This window comes from Petromyzon marinus, unplaced genomic scaffold (genome assembly GCF_048934315.1).
Source record: "Petromyzon marinus isolate PM22_M1 ecotype Great Lakes invasive population unplaced genomic scaffold, UKy_Petmar_22M1.pri1.0 PM_Scaffold_334, whole genome shotgun sequence".
Classification (NCBI taxonomy): Eukaryota; Metazoa; Chordata; class Hyperoartia; order Petromyzontiformes; family Petromyzontidae; genus Petromyzon; species Petromyzon marinus.
The window spans coordinates 20,020-42,501 of NW_027423318.1; the positions used below are offsets into that span (position 1 = coordinate 20,020).

The window sequence follows — 22,482 nt, forward strand, 5'->3', positions numbered from 1 at the left end:
GTGTGTGTGGGTGAGTAGTGGGGGGGTGAGTAGTGTGGGGGGGGTGAGTAGTGTGGGGGGGTGAGTAGTGGGGGGTGGGTAGTGGGGGGGTGAGTAGTGTGTGTGGGTGAGTAGTAGTAGTGTGTGTGGGTGAGTAGTGGGGGGTGGGTAGTGGGGGGGTGAGTAGTGTGTGTGGGTGAGTAGTGGGGGGGTGAGTAGTGGGTGGGGGGGTGAGTAGTGGGTGGGGGGGTGAGTAGTGGGTGGGGGGGTGAGTAGTGGGTGGGGGGGTGAGTAGTGGGTGGGTAGTGTGGGGGGGTGAGTAGTGTGGGGGGGGGTGAGTAGTGGGGGGGTGAGTAGTGTGTGTGGGTGAGTAGTAGTAGTAGTGTGTGGGGGAGGGGGGCGTGGCAACCGACGTCACATCCTGCCGTGACGTCACCGCGGCGCGCGTGGTGGTAGTGGTGGGGGGGGTGTGTGTGTGGAAGAAGACGACAACGACGCAAAATGGCGGCCGCTCCGACCACCTCATCGATGGCGGCCGCGCTCGGCACCCCGACTCCGACGCCCGCGGCAAACTCCACAACGCCGTCGGCCGCGGGCACACCGGGGGGTACGATGACGACGCCGGCGGTGGCGGCGGCTTCTTGTGGGGCGGCGGCGGCGGCGGCTCAACAGCAACAGCAGCAGCGGGGAGTTCTGATAGGCGAGCGTCTCTACTCGGGCGTGCGAATCTCTCTGGAGAACTGCGTGATGCCCGCCGAGCGCCTCGCGCACACGCCGTCCTCGTACGACCGCCTCGAGGCCGCCGTGGAGACGGAGCTGCGCGAACTCGGCTGCGAGCTCGTCCAGGCCGCGGGCATCCTGCTGCGTCTACCGCAGGTGATGAGTTGTGGTGGTTGGTGGTGGTTGTGGTGGTTGGTGGTGGTGGTTGGTGTGAGGGGAGTTGTGGTGGTGGTGGTGGTGTGGGGGGTTGGTGGTGTGGGGGGGTTGAGGTGGTGTGGGGGGGGAGTTGAGGTGTGGGGGGGTTGAGGTGGTGGTGGTGTGGGGGGGTTGAGGTGGGGGGGTTGAGGTGGTGGTGTGGGGGGGTTGAGGTGGTGGTGTGGGGGGGTTGAGGTGGTGTGGGGGGGTTGAGGTGGTGGGGGGAGTTGAGGGGTGGGGGGGTTGGGGTGGGGGGGGTTGAGGTGGTGGGGGGGGTTGAGGTGTGGGGGGGTTGGTGGTGTGGGGGGGGAGTTGAGGTGTGGGGGGGTTGAGGTGTGGGGGGGTTGGTGGTGTGGGGGGAGTTGTGGGGTGGGGGGGTTGAGGTGGTGGTGGTGTGGGGGGGTTGAGGTGGTGGTGTGGGGGGTTGAGGTGGTGGTGTGGGGGGGTTGAGGTGGTGTGGGGGGAGTTGTGGTGTGGGGGGGTTGAGGTGGTGGTGGTGTGGGGGGGTTGAGGTGGGGGGGTTGAGGTGGTGGTGTGGGGGGGTTGAGGTGGTGGTGTGGGGGGGTTGAGGTGGTGTGGGGGGGTTGAGGTGGTGGGGGGAGTTGAGGGGTGGGGGGGTTGGGGTGGGGGGGGTTGAGGTGGTGGGGGGGGTTGAGGTGTGGGGGGGTTGGTGGTGTGGGGGGGGAGTTGAGGTGTGGGGGGGTTGAGGTGGTGGTGTGGGGGGGTTGAGGTGGTGGTGGTGTGGGGGGGTTGAGGTGGGGGGGTTGAGGTGGTGGTGTGGGGGGGGGGTTGAGGTGGTGTGGGGGGTTGAGGTGGTGGTGTGGGGGGGTTGAGGTGGTGGTGTGGGGGGTTGAGGTGGTGGTGTGGGGGGGTTGAGGTGGTGTGGGGGGGTTGAGGTGGTGGGTGGGGGGGGGTGAGGTGGTGGTGTGGGGGGTTGAGGTGGTGGTGTGGGGGGTTGAGGTGGTGGTGTGGGGGGGTGGTGGTGGTGTGGGGGGGGGTTGAGGTGGTGGGGGGGGGGGTTGAGGTGGTGTGGGGGGTTGAGGTGGTGGTGGTGTGGGGGGGGTTGAGGTGGTGGTGTGGGGCGGTTGAGGTGGTGGTGGTGTGGGGGGGTTGAGGTGGGGGGGTGAGGTGGTGGTGTGGGGGGGGGTTGAGGTGGTGTGGGGGGTTGAGGTGGTGGTGTGGGGGGGTTGAGGTGGGGTGGGGGGGTTGAGGTGGTGGTGTGGGGGGGTTGAGGTGGTGGGGGGGGGGGTTGAGGTGGTGGTGTGGGGGGGTTGAGGTGGTGGGGGGGGGGGTTGAGGTGGGTGGGGGGTGGTGGTGGGGGGTGAGGGGGGGTGGGTGGGGGGGGGTGAGTTGTACAAAAGGTTGAATCTGGACTCACTACTACTACCACTACTACCACTCACTACCACTACTACCACCACTCACTACCACTACTACTACCACTCACTACCACTACTACTACTACCACTCACTACCACTACTACTACCACTCACTACCACTACTACCACTCACTACTACTACTACCACTCACTACTACTACCACTACTACCAATCACTACTACTACCACTACTACCACTCACTACCACTACTACCACCACTCACTACCACTACTACTACCACTCACTACCACTACTACTACTACCACTCACTACCACTACTACTACCACTCACTACCACTACTACCACTCACTACTACTACTACCACTCACTACTACTACCACTACTACCAATCACTACTACTACCACTACTACCACTCACTACCACTACTACCACCACTCACTACCACTACTACTACCACTCACTACTACTACTACCACTCACTACCACTACTACTACCACTCACTACCACTACTACCACTTCTACTACTACTACCACCACTACCACTCACTACTACTACCACTCACTACCACTACTACCAATCACTACCACTACTACCACTACTACCAATCACTACCACTCACTACCACTCACTACCACTACTACTACCACTCACTACCACTACTACCAATCACTACCACTACTACTACCACTGCTACCACTTTTACTACCACTACTACCACTACTACTACCACTCACTACCACTACTACCAATCACTACTACTACCACTACTACCGATCACTACCACTACTACCACTACTACTACCACTACCACCAATCACTACTACTACCACTACTACCAATCACTTCCACTACCACCAATCACTACTACCAATCACTACCACTACTTCTACTACCACCACTACTAATCACTTCCACTACTACCAATCACTGCCAGTTATGTACTACCAATCACTATCACCACTACTATCACTACCACCACTCACTACCGCCACTATCACTACCACCATCATCACTACCACTGCCATCAGCACTCCCACCATCACCACTACCACCATCAACACTACTACCAATCACTATCACCACTACTATCACTACCACCACTATCACTACCACCACTATCACTACCGCCACTATCACTACCGCCATCATCACTACCACTGTCATCAGCACTACCACCACTATCACTACCACCATCACCGCCGTCATCACTAATACCACCATCACCACTACCAACCACCATCACCACTACCACCATCACTACCACCATCACTACCATCACCACTACCATCACCACTACCACCATCACTACCATCACCACTACCATCACCACTACCACCATCACCACTACCACCACCATCACCACTACCACCACTACCACATCACCACCACCATCACCACTACCACCACTACCACATCACCACCACCATCACCACTATCACCACTACCACTACTACCACATCACCATCACCACTACCACCATCACCACCACCATCACCACTACCATCACCACTACCACATCACCACTACCACATCACCACCACCATCACCACTCCCATCACCACTGCCACCATCACTACCATCACCACTACCACCATCACCACCATCACCACTACCACATCACCACCACCATCACTACCACCATCACCACCACCATCACCACCACCATCACCACCATCACCACTACCACCATCTCCACTTCCACTACCACATCACCACCACCACCATCACCACTACCACATCACCACTATCACCATCACCACTATCACCATCACCACTACCACCACTACCACCACCACCATCACCACTACCATCACCACTACCACCATCACCACCACCATCACCACTACCACCATCACCACTACCACCATCACCACCATCACCACTACCACCACCATCACCACTACCACCACTACCACATCACCATCACCACTACCACATCACCACCATCACCACTACCACCACCATCACCACTACCACCACTACCACCACTACCACATCACCACCACTACCACCATCACCACTACCACCACTACCACCATCACCACCACCACCATCGCCGCCCACCATCAGCACGAGACACGCAGAGAGGTTGGTCACGGGGGGAGGGGGAGGGGGTGGGGGGGATGATGGGTGGCGAGTTTGGTGACTCAGACCGCGAGTGCGAGATGCGAGATGGCGACGTTCCGGGCGACCTCCTTCCATGGTGGGGGGAGTGATTGGGGGGAGTGGGTAGGGGGAGTTGGTGGGTGGGTGGTGTGGGGGGGGGGGTGTGGCGAGTTTGGTGACTCAGACCGCGATCGCGAGATGGCGACGTTCCGGGCGACCTCCTTCCATGTTGCGGGGGGGCTAAGAAGAGGAGACACCGGATCATCCAGCAGTGGATAGACTCTGGCCGATGGTGGGTCCAGGTTCCAATAGCGAGCGTGATTCTGGGCTGCTGCGGTGGCTAAGGAGATGTTGACTACCTCGCCTGGTACGCAGGAGGTCGTGGGTTCCATCCCGACCCCGGATGAGATGTTAACTAACCTCGCCTGGTACGCAGGAGGTCGTGGGTTTGATCCCGACCCCTGATGAGATGTTAACTACCTCGCCTGGTATACAGGAGGTCATGGGTTCGATCCCGACCCTGATGAGATGTTAACTACCTCGCCTGGTATACAGGAGGTCGTGGGTTCCATCCCGACCCCGGATGAGATGTTAACTAACCTCGCCTGGTATACAGGAGGTCGTGGGTTCGATCCCGACCCCTGATGAGATGTTAACTACCTCGCCTGGTACGCAGGAGGTCGTGGGTTCGATCCCGACCCCTTATGAGATGTTAACTACCTCGCCTGGTACGCAGGAGGTCGTGGGTTCGATCCCGACCCCTGATGAGATGTTAACTACCTCGCTTGGTATACAGGAGGTCGTGGGTTCCATCACGACCCCTGATGAGATGTTAACTACCTCGCCTGGTATACAGGAGGTCGTGGGTTTGATCCCGACCCCTGATGAGATGTTAACTACCTCGCCTGGTATGCAGGAGGTCGTGGGTTTGATCCCGACCCCTGATGAGATGTTAACTACCTCGCTTGGTACACAGGAGGTCGTGGGTTCGATCCCGACCCCTGATGAGATGTTAACTACCTCGCTTGGTATACAGGAGGTCGTGGGTTCCATCACGACCCCTGATGAGATGTTAACTACCTCGCCTGGTATACAGGAGGTCGTGGGTTCGATCCCGACCCCTGATGAGATGTTGACTACCTCGCCCGGTATACAGGAGGTCGTGGGTTCGATCCCGACCCCTGATGAGATGTTAACTACCTCGCTTGGTACACAGGAGGTCGTGGGTTCGATCCCGACCCCTGATGAGATGTTAACTACCTCGCTTGGTATACAGGAGGTCGTGGGTTCGATCCCGACCCCTGACGATGCCTGCTGCTGTACATTTGGAGTCTGCGTCTCTCATCATCATCATCACAGTGGCTAGGAGAAGTTAACTTCCTCGCCTGGTACACAGGAGGTCGTGGGTTCGATCCCGACCCCTGACGGTGCCTGCTGCTCCTGTACATTTGGAGTCTGCGTCTCTCTCTCTCAGCATCATCATCATCACAGTGGCTAGGAGAAGTTAACTTCCTCGCTTGGTATACAGGAGGTCGTGGGTTCGATCCCGACCCCTGACGACGCCTGCTGGTGGTGGTCACTGAGTGGATTGTTCTCCGGCTCTTCCGGTTTTCCCCTACCACATTTAGAGTCAACATCGCCACGCATTTAGATTATTTGGCTGCTGCTATGGATTTCCACGTGATGATATAATGTGTGTCTGGGCCGCTTCTGAATGAGAGCTACAAAGCTCAGTAGGGCCTTACAGCTGGTACAATAAAATAGAGTTCAGTTTTAGTATGGGTCTCAATGAGTATGGGTCTCTGTGGGTCTGTGTGGGTCTCTGAGTATGGGTCTTTGTGGGTCTGTATGGGTCTCAAAGAGTGGTTGTGGGTCTGTATGGGTCTCTATGAGTATGTGTCTCTGTGGGTCTCTATGGGTCTCTGTGGGTCTGTATGAGTCTAAATGAGTGTGTGTCTCTGTGGGTCTGTATGGGTCTCAATGAGTATGGGTCTCTGTGGGTCTCTATGGGTCTCTGTGGGTCTGTATGAGTCTAAATGAGTGTGGGTCTCTGTGGGTCTGTATGGGTCTCAATGAGTATGGGTCTCTGTGGGTCTGTATGGGTCTCTGAGTATGGGTCTCTGTGGGTCTGTATGGGTCTCAATGAGTATGGGTCTCTGTGGGTCTGTATGGGTCTCAATGAGTATGGGTCTCTGTGGGTCTCTATGGGTCTCAATGAGTATGGGTCTCTGTGGTTTTGTATGGGTCTCTATGAGTATGGGTCTCTGTGGGTCTGTATGGGTCTCAATGAGTGTGGGTCTTTGTGGATCTGTATGGGTCTCAATGAGTATGGGTCTCTGTGGGTCTGTATGGGTCTCTGAGTATGGGTCTCTGTGGGTCTGTATGGGTCTCAATGAGTGTGGGTCTTTGTAGGTCTGTATGGGTCTCTGTGGGTCTGTATGGGTCTCTGTGGGTCTGTATGGGTCTCAATAAGTATGGGTCTGTGGGTCTGTATGGGTCTCAATGAGTATGGGTCTCTGTGGGTCTGTATGGGTCTCTATGAGTATGGGTCTCTGTGGGTCTGTATGGGTCTCTATGAGTGGGTCTCTGTGGGTCTGTATGGGTCTCTATGAGTATGGGTCTCTGTGGGTCTCTATGGGTCTCAATGAGTATGGGTCTCTGTGGGTCTGTATGGGTCTCTATGAGTATGGGTCTCTGTGGGTCTGTATGGGTCTCAATGAGTGTGGGTCTTTGTGGATCTGTATGGGTCTCTGTGGGTCTGTATGAGTCTCAATGAGTGTGGGTCTCTGTGGGTCTGTATGGGTCTCTGTGGGTCTGTATGGGTCTCTGAGTATGGGTCTCTGTGGGTCTGTATGGGTCTCAATGAGTTTGGGTCTTTGTGGATCTGTATGGGTCTGTATGAGTCTAAATGAGTGTGTGTCTCTGTGGGTCTGTATGGGTCTCAATGAGTATGGGTCTCTGTGGGTCTCTATGGGTCTCTGTGGGTCTGTACGAGTCTAAATGAGTGTGGGTCTCTGTGGGTCTGTATGGGTCTCAATGAGTATGGGTCTCTGTGGGTCTCTGGGTCTCAATGAGTATGGGTCTCTGTGGGTCTGTATGGGTCTCTATGAGTATGGGTCTCTGTGGGTCTCTATGGGTCTCAATGAGTATGGGTCTCTGTGGGTCTGTATGGGTCTCTATGAGTATGGGTCTCTGTGGGTCTGTATGGGTCTCAATGAGTGTGGGTCTTTGTGGATCTGTATGGGTCTCTGTGGGTCTGTATGAGTCTCAATGAGTGTGGGTCTCTGTGGGTCTGTATGGGTCTCTGTGGGTCTGTATGGGTCTCTGAGTATGGGTCTCTGTGGGTCTGTATGGGTCTCAATGAGTTTGGGTCTTTGTGGATCTGTATGGGTCTGTATGAGTCTAAATGAGTGTGTGTCTCTGTGGGTCTGTATGGGTCTCAATGAGTATGGGTCTCTGTGGGTCTCTATGGGTCTCTGTGGGTCTGTACGAGTCTAAATGAGTGTGGGTCTCTGTGGGTCTGTATGGGTCTCAATGAGTATGGGTCTCTGTGGGTCTCTGGGTCTCAATGAGTATGGGTCTCTGTGGGTCTGTATGGGTCTCTATGAGTATGGGTCTCTGTGGGTCTGTATGGGTCTCAATGAGTGTGGGTCTTTGTGGATCTGTATGGGTCTCAATGAGTATGGGTCTCTGTGGGTCTGTATGGGTCTCTGAGTATGGGTCTCTGTGGGTCTGTATGGGTCTCAATGAGTGTGGGTCTTTGTAGGTCTGTATGGGTGTCTGTGGGTCTGTATGGGTCTCTGTGGGTCTGTATGGGTCTCAATGAGTATGGGTCTGTGGGTCTGTATGGGTCTCAATGAGTATGGGTCTCTGTGGGTCTGTATGGGTCTCTATGAGTATGGGTCTCTGTGGGTCTGTATGGGTCTCAATGAGTGGGTCTGTGGGTCTGTATGGGTCTCAATGAGTATGGGTCTCTGTGGGTCTGTATGGGTCTCTATGAGTATGGGTCTCTGTGGGTCTGTATGGGTCTCTATGAGTATGGGTCTCTGTGGGTCTGTATGGGTCTCTATGAGTATGGGTCTCTGTGGGTCTCTATGGGTCTCAATGAGTATGGGTCTCTGTGGGTCTGTATGGGTCTCTGAGTATGGGTCTCTGTGGGTCTGTATGGGTCTCAATGAGTTTGGGTCTTTGTGGATCTGTATGGGTCTCTGTGGGTCTGTATGGGTCTCTGTGGGTCTGTATCGGTCTCAATGAGTACGGGTCTCTGTGGGTCTGTATGGGTCTCTATGAGTATGGGTCTTTGTGGGTCTGTATGGGTCTCTATGAGTATGGGTCTCTGTGGGTCTGTATGGGTCTCTATGAGTATGGGTCTCTGTGGGTCTGTATGGGTCTCTATGAGTATGGGTCTCTCTGGGTCTGTATGGGTCTCTATGATTATGGGTCTGTGTGGGTCGGTATGGGTCTCTATGAGTGGGTCTTTGTGGGTCTGTATGGGTCTCTGAGTATGGGTCTTTGTGGGTCTGTATGGGTCTCAATGAATGTTGGTCTTTGTGGGTCTGTATGGGTCTCTATGAGTATGAGTCTCTGTGGGTCTGTATGGGTCTCAATGCATTAGACTCTTTGAATCAAATTTACAATAGCCTTGTTAATAAGCAGTACTGCGCCTGTCTTTTTCTTGACCTGTCCAAAGCTTTTGATACAGTAGACCACAACATCCTGCTTAGTAAACTAAGTTGCCTCGGTTTTTCCGAGAACACAGTACAATGGTTAAAAAATTCCCTCTTTTCCCGCACCCAAGCTGTATTCACAGATGGTTGGAGGTCAAACAGTGTTAAGATAACAAAAGGGGTTCCACAGGGTTCCATCCTCGGCCCCCTCTTGTTCTCTCTTTATGTCAATGACTTGGGCACTAAACTGGATCATTCCAGGGTAAATTTTTTTGCAGATGACACGATGCTGATTACTGCTGGCCGCTCTCCGGATGACGTGATTGCTGAGCTCCAGGGTGATTTCAACAAACTGCAACATCAGCTAGTTTCTCTTAAACTAGTCCTGAATACCTCCAAAACCAAGGTGCTATGCTTCTCTCCGGGACTAAACCAGGAAGTTATTTTTCCCCAATTACATTCCTTGAAAAATTATCAAATAGAGCAAGTCAAGATCTATAGGTTTCTTGGAGTCATCCTGGATTCAAAACTTAGTTTTGAAGATCACATTGATTATATTGGTAAAAAGACAAAAATAAAAATTGGTTTTCTGTATCGACACAAGCACTGCTTCCCCCCAATGTTCCGTTTGGAATTGATAAAAGCTACCATACTGCCTCTACTTGACTACTGTGACATCGTGTATAAATCAGCCCCAAGTACTGTACTGAAGAAGCTTGATTCCATCCATCACTCGGCCTTAAGATTTGCATTGAACTGCCCATATAGGACTGACCACTGTGATCTCTATATTGGGTCAAACTTAACATCTCTTAATGTTCGACGGACTGTGCACCAGATCTTATTTATTCACGATGTACTTACAAAAAATTCCGCAGACTACCTACTGGATCTCCTCTCTGTTTCAAAGAACAAATTTGACCTCAGGTCTTCGCTCATTTACCAGCTTCACATTCCCTTATTGCCGTACAAAAACTGGAGGAAGGGCCTTTGCTATTGATGCCCCCAGGGTCTGGAATGCTATTGCCAATAAACTGCAACTCGAATCACTACCTATGAGATCTTCACTCAAAACTGCTCTAGAGGAGTTGTACAACGCTAGCTGCCACTGCTATTCAGTGGCCTAAAATATGGCTCTAGATTTTGGTGTTATAATTTATTTATGTAGTTTATTGTTAAAAATTCGGTCACAGTCCCTATGATCACTGTTACATTGGATTTATGGCTTTTATTTTGGTGATTTCGAAAAGGTTTTTTGTTTGTTTTGGCCATGTTTTTGTTTATTGTAGTACGGAGTTAGACTGATGGCTTTAATCTTAGTTGTCTTGTTGTTGTTTGACTTGCATCCCACTGGGATTTTTGCACACAGCGTTGGTGTAACGGAGCTATTTCAGGAATATTTTGATGTTTTTTTTTCCTGTATTTTCTGTTTGCACAGTCAACACAAAGTCACTTTAAGATGTTTTCTTGTTCATGTTTTTTGTTTGTTGCGGTTGCACCCGATTCAAGAGCCGAATGGCTCACAGGGCTATACCAAATAAATGAAACTATGAACTATGGGTCTCTGTGGGTCTGTATGGGTCTCTGTGGGTCTGTATGGGTCTCTGTGGGTCTGTATGGATCTCAATGAGTGTGGGTCTTTGTGGGTCTGTATGGGTCTCTGTGGGTCTGTATGGGTCTTTGTGGGTTTCTGTGGGTCTGTATGGGTCTCTGTGGGTCTGTATGGGTCTCTGGGTCTGTATGGGTCTCTGTGGGTCTGTATGGGGCTCTGGGTCTGTATGGGTCTCTATGAGTATGGGTCTCTATGAGTATGGGTCTCTGTGGGTCTGTATGGGTCTCTTTGAGTATGGGTCTCTCTGGGTCTGTATGGGTCTCTATGAGTATGGGTCTCTGTGGGTCTGTATGGGTCTCTGTGAGTATGGTTCTCAATGAGTCTCTGTGGGTCCCTATGAGTATGGGTCTCTGTGGGTCTGTATGGGTCTCTATGAGTATGGGTCTCCGTGGGTCTGTATGGGTCTCTTTGAGTATGGGTCTCTCTGGGTCTGTATGGGTCTCTTTGAGTATGGGTCTCAGTGGGTCTGTATGGGTCTCTGTGAGTATGGGTCTCTGTGGGTCTGTATGGGTCTCTGTGAGTATGGGTCTCTCTGGGTCTGTATGGGTCTCTGTGAGTATGGTTCTCAATGAGTCTCTGTGGGTCCCTATGAGTGTGGGTCTCTCTGAGTATGGGTCTCTATGCGGTGGCCTTACACCCGGTACAATAGTTAATAGTTTAGTTTACTATTACTCGCCGTTCACTCAACCTTTATTGACCGGCGTGGTGAAGTATGGTCACACAACCGTCACGTGGTACATGCAGTGACGAGTGGTGATGACGGTGGTGATGCTGATTGTGGTGATGTTGATGATGGTGGTAGTGATGGTGATGACGGTGCTGATGGTGGTGATTATGATGTTAATGATGTGAATGATGGTGATGATGATGGCGTTGGTGGTAGTGATGATGTTGATGGTATTGATGGACTTGATGGATTTGATGGTGGTAGTGATGATGATGGTGATTATGATGTTAATGATGGTGGTGGTGGTGATGTTGATGCTATTTTATGGTGATGTTGATGACTGGTGATACTGATGTTGTTGAAGGTGATGTTGATGGTGGTGATGTTGATGGTGGCGATGATGTTGTTGGTGGCGGTGATGTGGTTGATGGTGATGATGTGGTTGATGGTGGTGGTGATGTTGTTGATTATGTTGTTGATTATGTTGTTGATGGTTATGATGGTGATGATGGTGATGTTGATGTTGTTGATGTGACCGTCAGGTGGCGATGGCGACGGGCCAGGTGCTCTTCCAACGGTTTTACTACTCAAAGTCCTTCATTAAGCACAACATGGAGGTGGGTGGGTGACAGAGTGGGTGGGTGTTTGTTTGGTTGACGGAGTTGGTGAAAGAGTGGGTGGATGGGTGAGCGGGCTGGTGGGTGGGTGAGCGGGTGGGTGGGTGGGTAAGCGGGTGAGTGGGTGGGTCGGTGATTGGTTGGGTGAGAGAGTGGGTGGGCGAGAGAGTGGGTGGGCGAGCGGGTGGGTGGGTGAGTGAGTGGGTGATCAGACGGGCGGATGGTCCGGTGGGTGAGTGGGTGGGTGGGTGGGCGGGCGAGTGGGTGGGTGATCGGGTGAGCAGGAGGGTGGGTCGGCGAGCGGGTGGCTGGGCGAGCAGTTGAGCGGGTGAGCGGGCGGGTAGGTGGGTGGGCGACCGGACGGGGGGGGGATGGTCGGGTGGGTGGGTGGGTGAGTCAGTGATTGAAGGGGTGGGCCAGTGAGCGGGTGAATGAGTGGGTGAGTGAGTGATTGGAGGGGTGGGCGAGTGAGCGGTTGAATGAGTGGGTGAGTCGGTGATTGAAGGGGTGGGCGAGTGAGCGGGTGAATGAGTGGGTGAGTGGGTGATTGAAGGGGTGGGCCAGTGAGCGGGTGAATGAGTGGGTGAGTCAGTGATTGAAGGGGTGGGCCAGTGAGCGGGTGAATGAGTGGGTGAGTGATTGGAGGGGTGGGCGAGTGAGCGGGTGAATGAGTGGGTGAGTGGGTGGGTGAGTGGGTGGGTGAGTGAGCGGGTGAATGAGTGGGTGAGTGGGTGAATGAAGGGGTGGGCGAGTGAGCGGGTGAGTGGGTGGGTGAGTGATTGAAGGGGTGAGTGAGTAATTGAAGGAGCGGGTGAATGAGTGGGTGAGTGGGTGGGTGAGTAGGTGGGCGCTGTAACTGCACTTCGTGCGGCCCTGCACGCTGTGTGTGGTGCTGTGTGTGTGTGGTGCTGTGTGTGTGTGGTGCTGTGTGTGCGTGGTGCTGTGTGTGTGTGGTGCTGTGTGTGTGTGGTGCTGTGTGTGCGTGGTGCTGTGTGTGTGTGTGGTGCTGTGTGTGTGTGGTGCTGTGTGTGTGTGTGGTGCTGTGTGTGTGTGGTGCTGTGTGTGTGTGGTGCTGTGTGTGCGTGGTGCTGTGTGTGCGTGGTGCTGTGTGTGTGTGGTGCTGTGTGTGTGTGGTGCTGTGTGTGTGTGGTGCTGTGTGTGTGTGTGGTGCTGTGTGTGTGTGTGGTGCTGTGTGTGTGTGGTGCTGTGTGTGTGTGGTGCTGTGTGTGTGTGGTGCTGTGTGTGTGTGTGGTGCTGTGTGTGTGTGTGGTGCTGTGTGTGTGTGTGGTGCTGTGTGTGTGTTTGGTGCTGTGTGTGTGTGGTGCTGTGTGTGGGTGGTGCTGTGTGTGTGTGGTGCTGTGTGTGTGTGGTGCTGTGTGTGTGTGGTGCTGTGTGTGTGTGGTGCTGTGTGTGTGTGTGGTGCTGTGTGTGTGTGTGGTGCTGTGTGTGTGTGGTGCTGTGTGTGTGTGTGGTGCTGTGTGTGTGTGTGGTGCTGTGTGTGTGTGTGGTGCTGTGTGTGTGTGGTGCTGTGTGTGTGTGGTGCTGTGTGTGTGTGTGGTGCTGTGTGTGTGTGTGGTGCTGTGTGTGTGTGTGGTGCTGTGTGTGTGTGTGGTGCTGTGTGTGTGTGTGGTGCTGTGTGTGTGTGTGGTGCTGTGTGTGTGTGTGGTGCTGTGTGTGTGTGTGGTGCTGTGTGTGTGTGTGGTGCTGTGTGTGTGTGTGGTGCTGTGTGTGTGTGTGGTGCTGTGTGTGTGTGTGGTGCTGTGTGTGTGTGTGGTGCTGTGTGTGTGTGTGTGGTGCTGTGTGTGTGTGGTGCTGTGTGTGTGTGTGTGTGGTGCTGTGTGTGGTGCTGTGTGTGGTGCTGTGTGTGTGTGTGGTGCTGTGTGTGTGTGTGTGGTGCTGTGTGTGTGTGTGTGGTGCTGTGTGTGTGTGTGGTGCTGTGTGTGTGTGTGGTGCTGTGTGTGTGTGTGGTGCTGTGTGTGTGTGTGGTGCTGTGTGTGTGTGTGGTGCTGTGTGTGTGTGGTGCTGTGTGTGTGTGGTGCTGTGTGTGTGTGTGGTGCTGTGTGTGTGTGTGGTGCTGTGTGTGTGTGGTGCTGTGTGTGTGTGTGGTGCTGTGTGTGTGTGTGGTGCTGTGTGTGTGTGTGTGGTGCTGTGTGTGTGTGTGTGGTGCTGTGTGTGTGTGGTGCTGTGTGTGTGTGGTGCTGTGTGTGTGTGTGGTGCTGTGTGTGTGTGTGGTGCTGTGTGTGTGTGTGGTGCTGTGTGTGTGTGGTGCTGTGTGTGTGTGTGGTGCTGTGTGTGTGTGTGGTGCTGTGTGTGTGTGTGGTGCTGTGTGTGTGTGTGGTGCTGTGTGTGTGTGGTGCTGTGTGTGTGTGTGGTGCTGTGTGTGTGTGTGGTGCTGTGTGTGTGTGTGGTGCTGTGTGTGTGTGTGGTGCTGTGTGTGTGTGGTGCTGTGTGTGCGTGGTGCTGTGTGTGCGCGGTGCTGTGTGTGCGCGGTGCTGTGTGTGCGCGGTGCTGTGTGTGCGCGGTGCTGTGTGTGCGTGGTGCTGTGTGTGTGTGTGGTGCTGTGTGTGTGTGTGGTGCTGTGTGTGTGTGGTGCTGTGTGTGGTGCTGTGTGTGTGTGTGGTGCTGTGTGTGTGTGTGGTGCTGTGTGTGTGTGTGGTGCTGTGTGTGTGTGGTGCTGTGTGTGTGTGTGGTGCTGTGTGTGTGTGTGGTGCTGTGTGTGTGTGTGGTGCTGTGTGTGTGTGGTGCTGTGTGTGTGTGTGGTGCTGTGTGTGTGTGTGGTGCTGTGTGTGTGTGTGGTGCTGTGTGTGTGTGTGGTGCTGTGTGTGTGTGTGGTGCTGTGTGTGTGTGTGGTGCTGTGTGTGTGTGTGGTGCTGTGTGTGTGTGTGTGGTGCTGTGTGTGTGTGTGTGGTGCTGTGTGTGTGTGGTGCTGTGTGTGTGTGTGGTGCTGTGTGTGTGTGTGGTGCTGTGTGTGTGTGTGGTGCTGTGTGTGTGTGTGGTGCTGTGTGTGTGTGTGGTGCTGTGTGTGTGTGTGTGGTGCTGTGTGTGTGTGTGGTGCTGTGTGTGTGTGTGGTGCTGTGTGTGTGTGTGGTGCTGTGTGTGTGTGTGGTGCTGTGTGTGTGTGTGGTGCTGTGTGTGTGTGTGGTGCTGTGTGTGTGGTGCTGTGTGTGTGTGTGGTGCTGTGTGTGTGTGTGTGGTGCTGTGTGTGTGTGTGGTGCTGTGTGTGTGGGTGGTGCTGTGTGTGTGTGGTGCTGTGTGTGTGTGGTGCTGTGTGTGTGTGTGGTGCTGTGTGTGTGTGTGGTGCTGTGTGTGTGTGTGGTGCTGTGTGTGTGCGTGGTGCTGTGTGTGTGTGGTGCTGTGTGTGTGTGGTGCTGTGTGTGTGTGTGTGGTGCTGTGTGTGTGTGTGGTGCTGTGTGTGTGTGTGGTGCTGTGTGTGTGTGTGGTGCTGTGTGTGTGTGTGGTGCTGTGTGTGTGTGTGGTGCTGTGTGTGTGTGTGGTGCTGTGTGTGTGTGTGGTGCTGTGTGTGTGTGTGTGGTGCTGTGTGTGTGTGTGGTGCTGTGTGTGTGTGTGGTGCTGTGTGTGTGTGTGGTGCTGTGTGTGTGTGTGGTGCTGTGTGTGTGTGTGGTGCTGTGTGTGTGTGTGGTGCTGTGTGTGTGTGTGGTGCTGTGGCGCTGTGCCACGCTATGCCCACTGACCCCCGGCGGCGGCCCCCGAGTTCGCTAGGGTCGACCCGGACTCAAGCGAGCACCATGGCGCGGTGTGCAAACATCTCCACCGCCGCCGGGGGGATACAAAGGCGGCCCTTCGTAGGCGCTCTCGCCGCTGACCGGCCACTTGCCCCCCCCGCAGGTGGTGGCGATGTCGTGCGTCAACCTGGCCGCCAAGATCGAGGAGGCCCCACGAAGGAACCGGGACGTCATCAACGTGTTCCACCACCTGCGGCAGCTCCGCACCAACCGGTAGACGCCGTCGCCGCTACCGTCGCTACCGCCACCATCACTACTACCACCGCCATCACTATTACCGCCATCACTACCGCCACCATCACTACCGCCACCATCACTACTACCACCGCCATCACTACCACCACTACCGCCACCATCACTACCGCCACCATCACTACTACCACCGCCATCACTATTACCACCATCACTACCACCACCATCGCTACCACCATCACTACCACCACCATCACTATTACCACCATCACTACCGCCACCATCACTACCGCCACCATCACTACCGCCACCATCACTACCGCCACTACCGCCACCATCACTACCGCCACCATCACTACCGCCACCATCACTACCACCATCACTACCGCCACCATCACTACTGCCACCATCACTACCGCCACCATCACTACCGCCACCATCACTACCGCCACCATCACTACCGCCACCATCGCTACCGCCACCATCACTACCGCCACCATCACTACCACCATCACTACCACCACCATCACTACCGCCACCATCACTACTACCACCGCCATCACTACCACCACTACCGCCACCATCACTACCGCCACCATCACTACTACCACCGCCATCACTATTACCACCATCACTACCGCCACCATCGCTACCACCATCACTACCACCACCATCACTATTACCACCATCACTACCGCCACCATCGCTACCACCATCACTACCACCATCACTATTACCACCATCACTACCGCCACCATCGCTACCACCATCACTACCACCACCATCACTATTACCACCATCACTACCGCCACCATCGCTACCACCATCACTACCACCACCATCACTACCGCCACCATCACTACCGCCACCATCACTACCACCACCATCACTACCACCACCATCACTACCACCACCATCACTACCACCACCATCACTACCGCCACCATCACTACTGCCACCATCACTACTACCACCATCACTACCACCACCATCACTATTACCACCATCACTACCACCACCATCACTACCGCCACCATCACTACCACCACCATCACTACTACCACCATCACTACCACCACCATCACTATTACCACCATCACTACCACCACCATCACTACCACCACCATCACTACCGCCACCATCGCTACCGCCACCATCGCTACCACCACCATCACTACCGCCACCATCACTACCACCACCATCACTACCACCACCATCACTACCGCCACCATCACTACCACCACCATCACTACTGCCACCATCACTACCGCCACCATCACTACCACCACCATCACTACTGCCACCATCACTACCACCACCATCACTACCACCACCATCACTACTGCCACCATCACTACCACCACCATCACTACCACCACCATCACTATTACCACCATCACTACTGCCACCATCACTACCGCCACCATCACTACCGCCACCATCACTACCACCACCATCACTACCACCACCATCACTACCGCCACCATCACTACCACCACCATCACTACGACCACCATCACTACCACCACCATCACTACTACCACCATCACTACCGCCACCATCGCTACCACCATCACTACCGCCACCATCGCTACCACCATCACTACTGCCACCATCACTACTGCCACCATCACTACCGCCACCATCGCTACCACCATCACTACTGCCACCATCACTACCGCCACCATCACTACCGCTGCCATCACTACTACCGCCGCCATCACTACTACCACCACCATCACTACTACTACCACAGCCATTACTATCACTGCCACCATCACTACCACCATCACTACCGCCACCATCACTACTACTACTACCACTACCACAGCCATCACTACGACCACCATCACTACCGCCACCATCACTACCGCCACCATCACTACTACCACCACTACCACAGCCATCACTATCACCGCCAACATCACTACGACCACCATCACTACTACCACCATCACTACTACCACCATCACTACTACCACCGCCATCACTACTACTACCACCACTACCACAGCCATCACTATCACCGCCACCATCACTAAGACCACCATCACTACCACCATCACCACCATCACTACTGTCACTACCACAGCCATCGCTATCACTGCCACCACCAGCACCATCACTACGACCACTACTTCCACCACCATCACTACTACCACTACCACAGCCATCACTACCGCCACCATTACTACCACCATCACTACTGTCACTACCACAGCCATCACTATCACCGCCACCACCAGCACCATTACTACCATCACCACCATCACTACCACCACCATCACTACTACCACTACCACAGCCATCACTATCACCACCAGCACCATCACTACCACCACCACCACTACTACCATTACCACAGCCATCACTATCACCGCCACCATCAGCACCATCACTACCACTACCACCACAGCCACCACTACCACCACCATAACTACCACAACCACCATAACCAGGACTACCACAACCATCACCACCACTACTACAGCTACCATAGCCACCACTACCACCACCACTACTACCACAACCATCACTACCACCATCACCACCACCACTACTACAGCTACCACAGCCACCACTACCACCACCACTACTACAGCTACCACCACCACTACTACCACAGCCACCACTACCACTGCCACCACCATTACTACCACCACCAATGCTACCACAGCCACCACCACCACCATAACCAGGACTACCACTACCATCACTACCACAACCATCACTACCACAACCACCACTACCACCACAGCCACCACTACCACCACCACCATAACTACTACAACCACCATAACCAGGAATACCACAACCATTACCACCACTACTACAACTACCATAGCCACCACTACCACCACCACTACTACCACAACCATCACTACCACCACCACCACCACTACAGCTACCACAGCCACCACTACCACCACCACTACTACAGCTACCACCACCACTACTACCACAGCCACCACTACCACCGCCACCACCATTACTACCACCACCAATGCTACCACAGCCGCCACCACCACCATAACCAGGACTACCACTACCATCACTACCACAACCATCACTACCGCAACCGCCACTACCACCACAGCCACCACTACCACCACCACCATAACTACTACAACCACCATAACCAGGAATACCACAACCATTACCACCACTACTACAACTACCATAGCCACCACTACCACCACCACTACTACCACAACCATCACTACCACCACCACCACCACCACTACAGCTACCACAGCCACCACTACCACCACCACTACTACAGCTACCACCACCACTACTACCACAGCCACCACTACCACTGCCACCACCATTACTACCACCACCAATGCTACCACAGCCGCCACCACCACCACCATAACTAGGACTACCACTACCATCACTACCACAGCCATCACTACCACAACCACCACTACCACCACAGCCACCACTACCACCATAACTACTACAACCACCATAACCAGGAATACCACAACCATCACCACCACTGCTACAACTACCATAGCCACCACCACCACTACTACCACAACCATCACTACCGCAACCATCACTACTACCACTGCCACCATCACTACCAAAGACAAAGATATCTCCCCATATGTTGGGGCAAGTGCTGTTCGTCAGCACCTATGAAGGCCGGCACTGTGGGTCACACACAGAGGGGGTGGGTGGCCAGCACCACGCCCGGCCGCCTTTGTCTCCCCAGTGGTCGATGTTTACCACACACTACACCGCACCAGCTACTCATTTGAGCCTGAGCCGACCTAGGGGAGGCCCAGGACCGGTTCAGATAATCGTCGCCGGTGTCGGCTGGAATCGAACTCGGATCGCCGGGTTGGTAGCACGGCGCGCTCACCGCTACCACCGCCGCTCCCCCCACACACCGCCACGGCCACAACCATCACCGCCACCGCGACCATCACCACCACCACCATCACTGCCACCACCGCAGACACAACCCTCACCACTACCACGGCCATCACCAACGCGGAGGAGAAAGCGTGATGCCATGAACGTGTTTCATCACCTGCAGTAGCAGCTACGCACAAACTGGTCAGTGGGAATCCACCACCGGTGATGGTGGTGGTGGTGGTGATGACGGTAGTGATGATGATGATGATGTGGTGATGGTGATGATGGTGGTGGTGATAATGTGGTGGTGGTGGTGGTGATGACGACGACGGCGATCATGGTAGTGATGATGATGATGGTGGTGGTGGTGATGGTGGTGATGGTGATGATGTGGGTGATGGTGGTGATGGTGATGACGACGACGATGATGGTAGTGATGATGATGGTGGTGATGGTGGTGGTGATGATCGTGGTGATGATGATGATGATGGTGGTGGTGGTGATGATGGTGGTGATGGTGGTGGTGTTGATGGTGGTGATGGTGATGGTGATGATGATGGTGGTGGTGATGATGTGATGGTGGTGATGCTGGTGATGGTGGTGATGCTGGTGATGGTGGTGATGACGACGACGATGATGGTAGTGATGATGTGGTGGTGGTGGTGGTGACGATGGTGATGGTGGTGATGGTGGTGATGGTGATGGTGGTGATGGTGGTGATGACGACGACGATGATGGTAGTGATGATGTGGTGGTGGTGGTGGTGACGATGGTGGTGGTGATGGTGGTTGTTGTCGTTGTGGTGGTGGTGGTGGTGCAGAGTACCCTCACCCCTAACCCTGGACCAGGGCTACATTAACACCAAGAATGAGCTGATCAAGAGTGAGCGCCGGATCCTGAAGGAGCTGGGATTTTGTGTGCACGTCAAGCACCCCCACAAGGTCACCCACCACCACTCACCACCAGCACCACTCACCACCAGCACCACTCACCACCGCTCACCCCACCACTCACCAGCACCCCCACAAGGTCACTCACCACCACTCACCACCAGCACCACCACTCACCACCAGCACCACCACTCACCACCAGCACCACCACTCACCACCAGCACCACCACTCACCACCAGCACCACCACTCACCACCAGCACCACCACTCACCACCAGCACCACCACTCACCACCAGCACCACCGCTCACCACCAGCACCCCCACTCACCACCAGCACCCCCACAAGGTCACTCACCACCGCTCACCCCACCACCGCTCACCACCAGCACCACCACTCACCAGCACCACCACACAAGGTCACTCACCACCACTCACCCCACCACCACTCACCAGCACCACCACTCACCAGCACCACCACTCACCAGCACCCCCACAAGGTCACTCACCACCGCTCACCACCGCTCACCCCACCACTCACCAGCACCACCACTCACCACCAGCACCACCACTCACCAGCACCCCCACAAGGTCACTCACCACCGCCTCACCGCATCGCCACCACTCACCAGCACCACCACTCACCAGCACCACCACTCACCAGCACCACCACTCACCAGCACCACCACTCACCAGCACCACCACTCAATACCGCTCACCCCATCGCCACCACTCACCAGCACCGCCACTCACCACCGCTCGCTCACCACCGCCTCACCCCATCGCCACCATTCACCAGCACCACCACTCACCACCGCTCACCTCATCGCCACCACTCACCAGGACCACCACTCACCACCACTCACCACCACTCACCCCATCGCCACCACTCACCAGCACCGGTGCTCACCATCGCGCGCGCACACACTCACAGCACTCGCCACTGTCGTCATCGCCATCACGACCGACACCGCTCGCTCACCACCACTCGCTCACCACCGCTCACCACCGCTCACCATCGCTCACCACCGCTCGCTCACCACCACTCATTCCAAAACGTACACACCACTCGCTCACCATCGTATGCGCACACACACACCACTCGCCACTACTCACCACCATCACCGCTGTTGTCATCACCATCACAACCACCACCACTCGCTCACTACCACATGCTCACCACTTGCTCACCACTTGCTCACCACCACTCATTCCAAAACGTACACGCCACTCACCATTGCGCGCACACGCATGCACCATACACACCACTCACCAGCACTCGCTAGCACTCACCAGCACTCACCACACTCACTCACCAGCACTCACCAGCACCCACAACACTCACCACTCACCACACTCACCACACCAATCGACATCATTACCACAATCACACCACCACTATCATCACCATCACCACCATCATCTTCATCCTCACCACAATCACCATCATCACCGCCACTATCATCACCATCACCACCATCATCTTCATGATCACCACAATCACCATCACCACTATCATCTTCATCATCACCACAATCACCATCACCACCACTATCATCACCACCATCATCTTCATTACCACAATCATCACAACCAGACCCACCATCACCACCACTGTCATCACAACCACCACCACTACTATCATCACCATCACCACTATCATCATCACAATCACCATCATCACCGCCACTATCATCACCATCGCCACCACCATCATCATCATTACCACAATCATCACAACCAGACCCACCATCACCACCACTGTCATCACAACCACCACCACTATCATCACCATCACCACTATCATCTTCATCATCATCACAATCACCATCATCACCGCCACTATCATCACCATCACCACCATCATCATCATTACCACA

At 54.5% G+C, this 22,482-nt stretch overlaps 1 protein-coding gene across 1 annotated transcript in view; it reads left to right on the top strand.

Annotated features, from left to right (window-relative positions):
- Positions 1-399: 399 nt before the first annotated feature.
- LOC116937509 (cyclin-L1) overlaps positions 400-22,482 on the top strand; it is a gene marked incomplete at its 3' end in the record, with an annotated part of 48,212 nt that continues 26,129 nt past the window's right edge. The window contains exons 1-4 of the mRNA XM_076064135.1: positions 400-855; positions 11,835-11,909; positions 15,756-15,865; positions 20,535-20,655. Coding sequence (XP_075920250.1) covers positions 481-855; positions 11,835-11,909; positions 15,756-15,865; positions 20,535-20,655 — 681 coding nt within the window. The remainder of the gene's footprint in view (positions 856-11,834; positions 11,910-15,755; positions 15,866-20,534; positions 20,656-22,482) is intronic.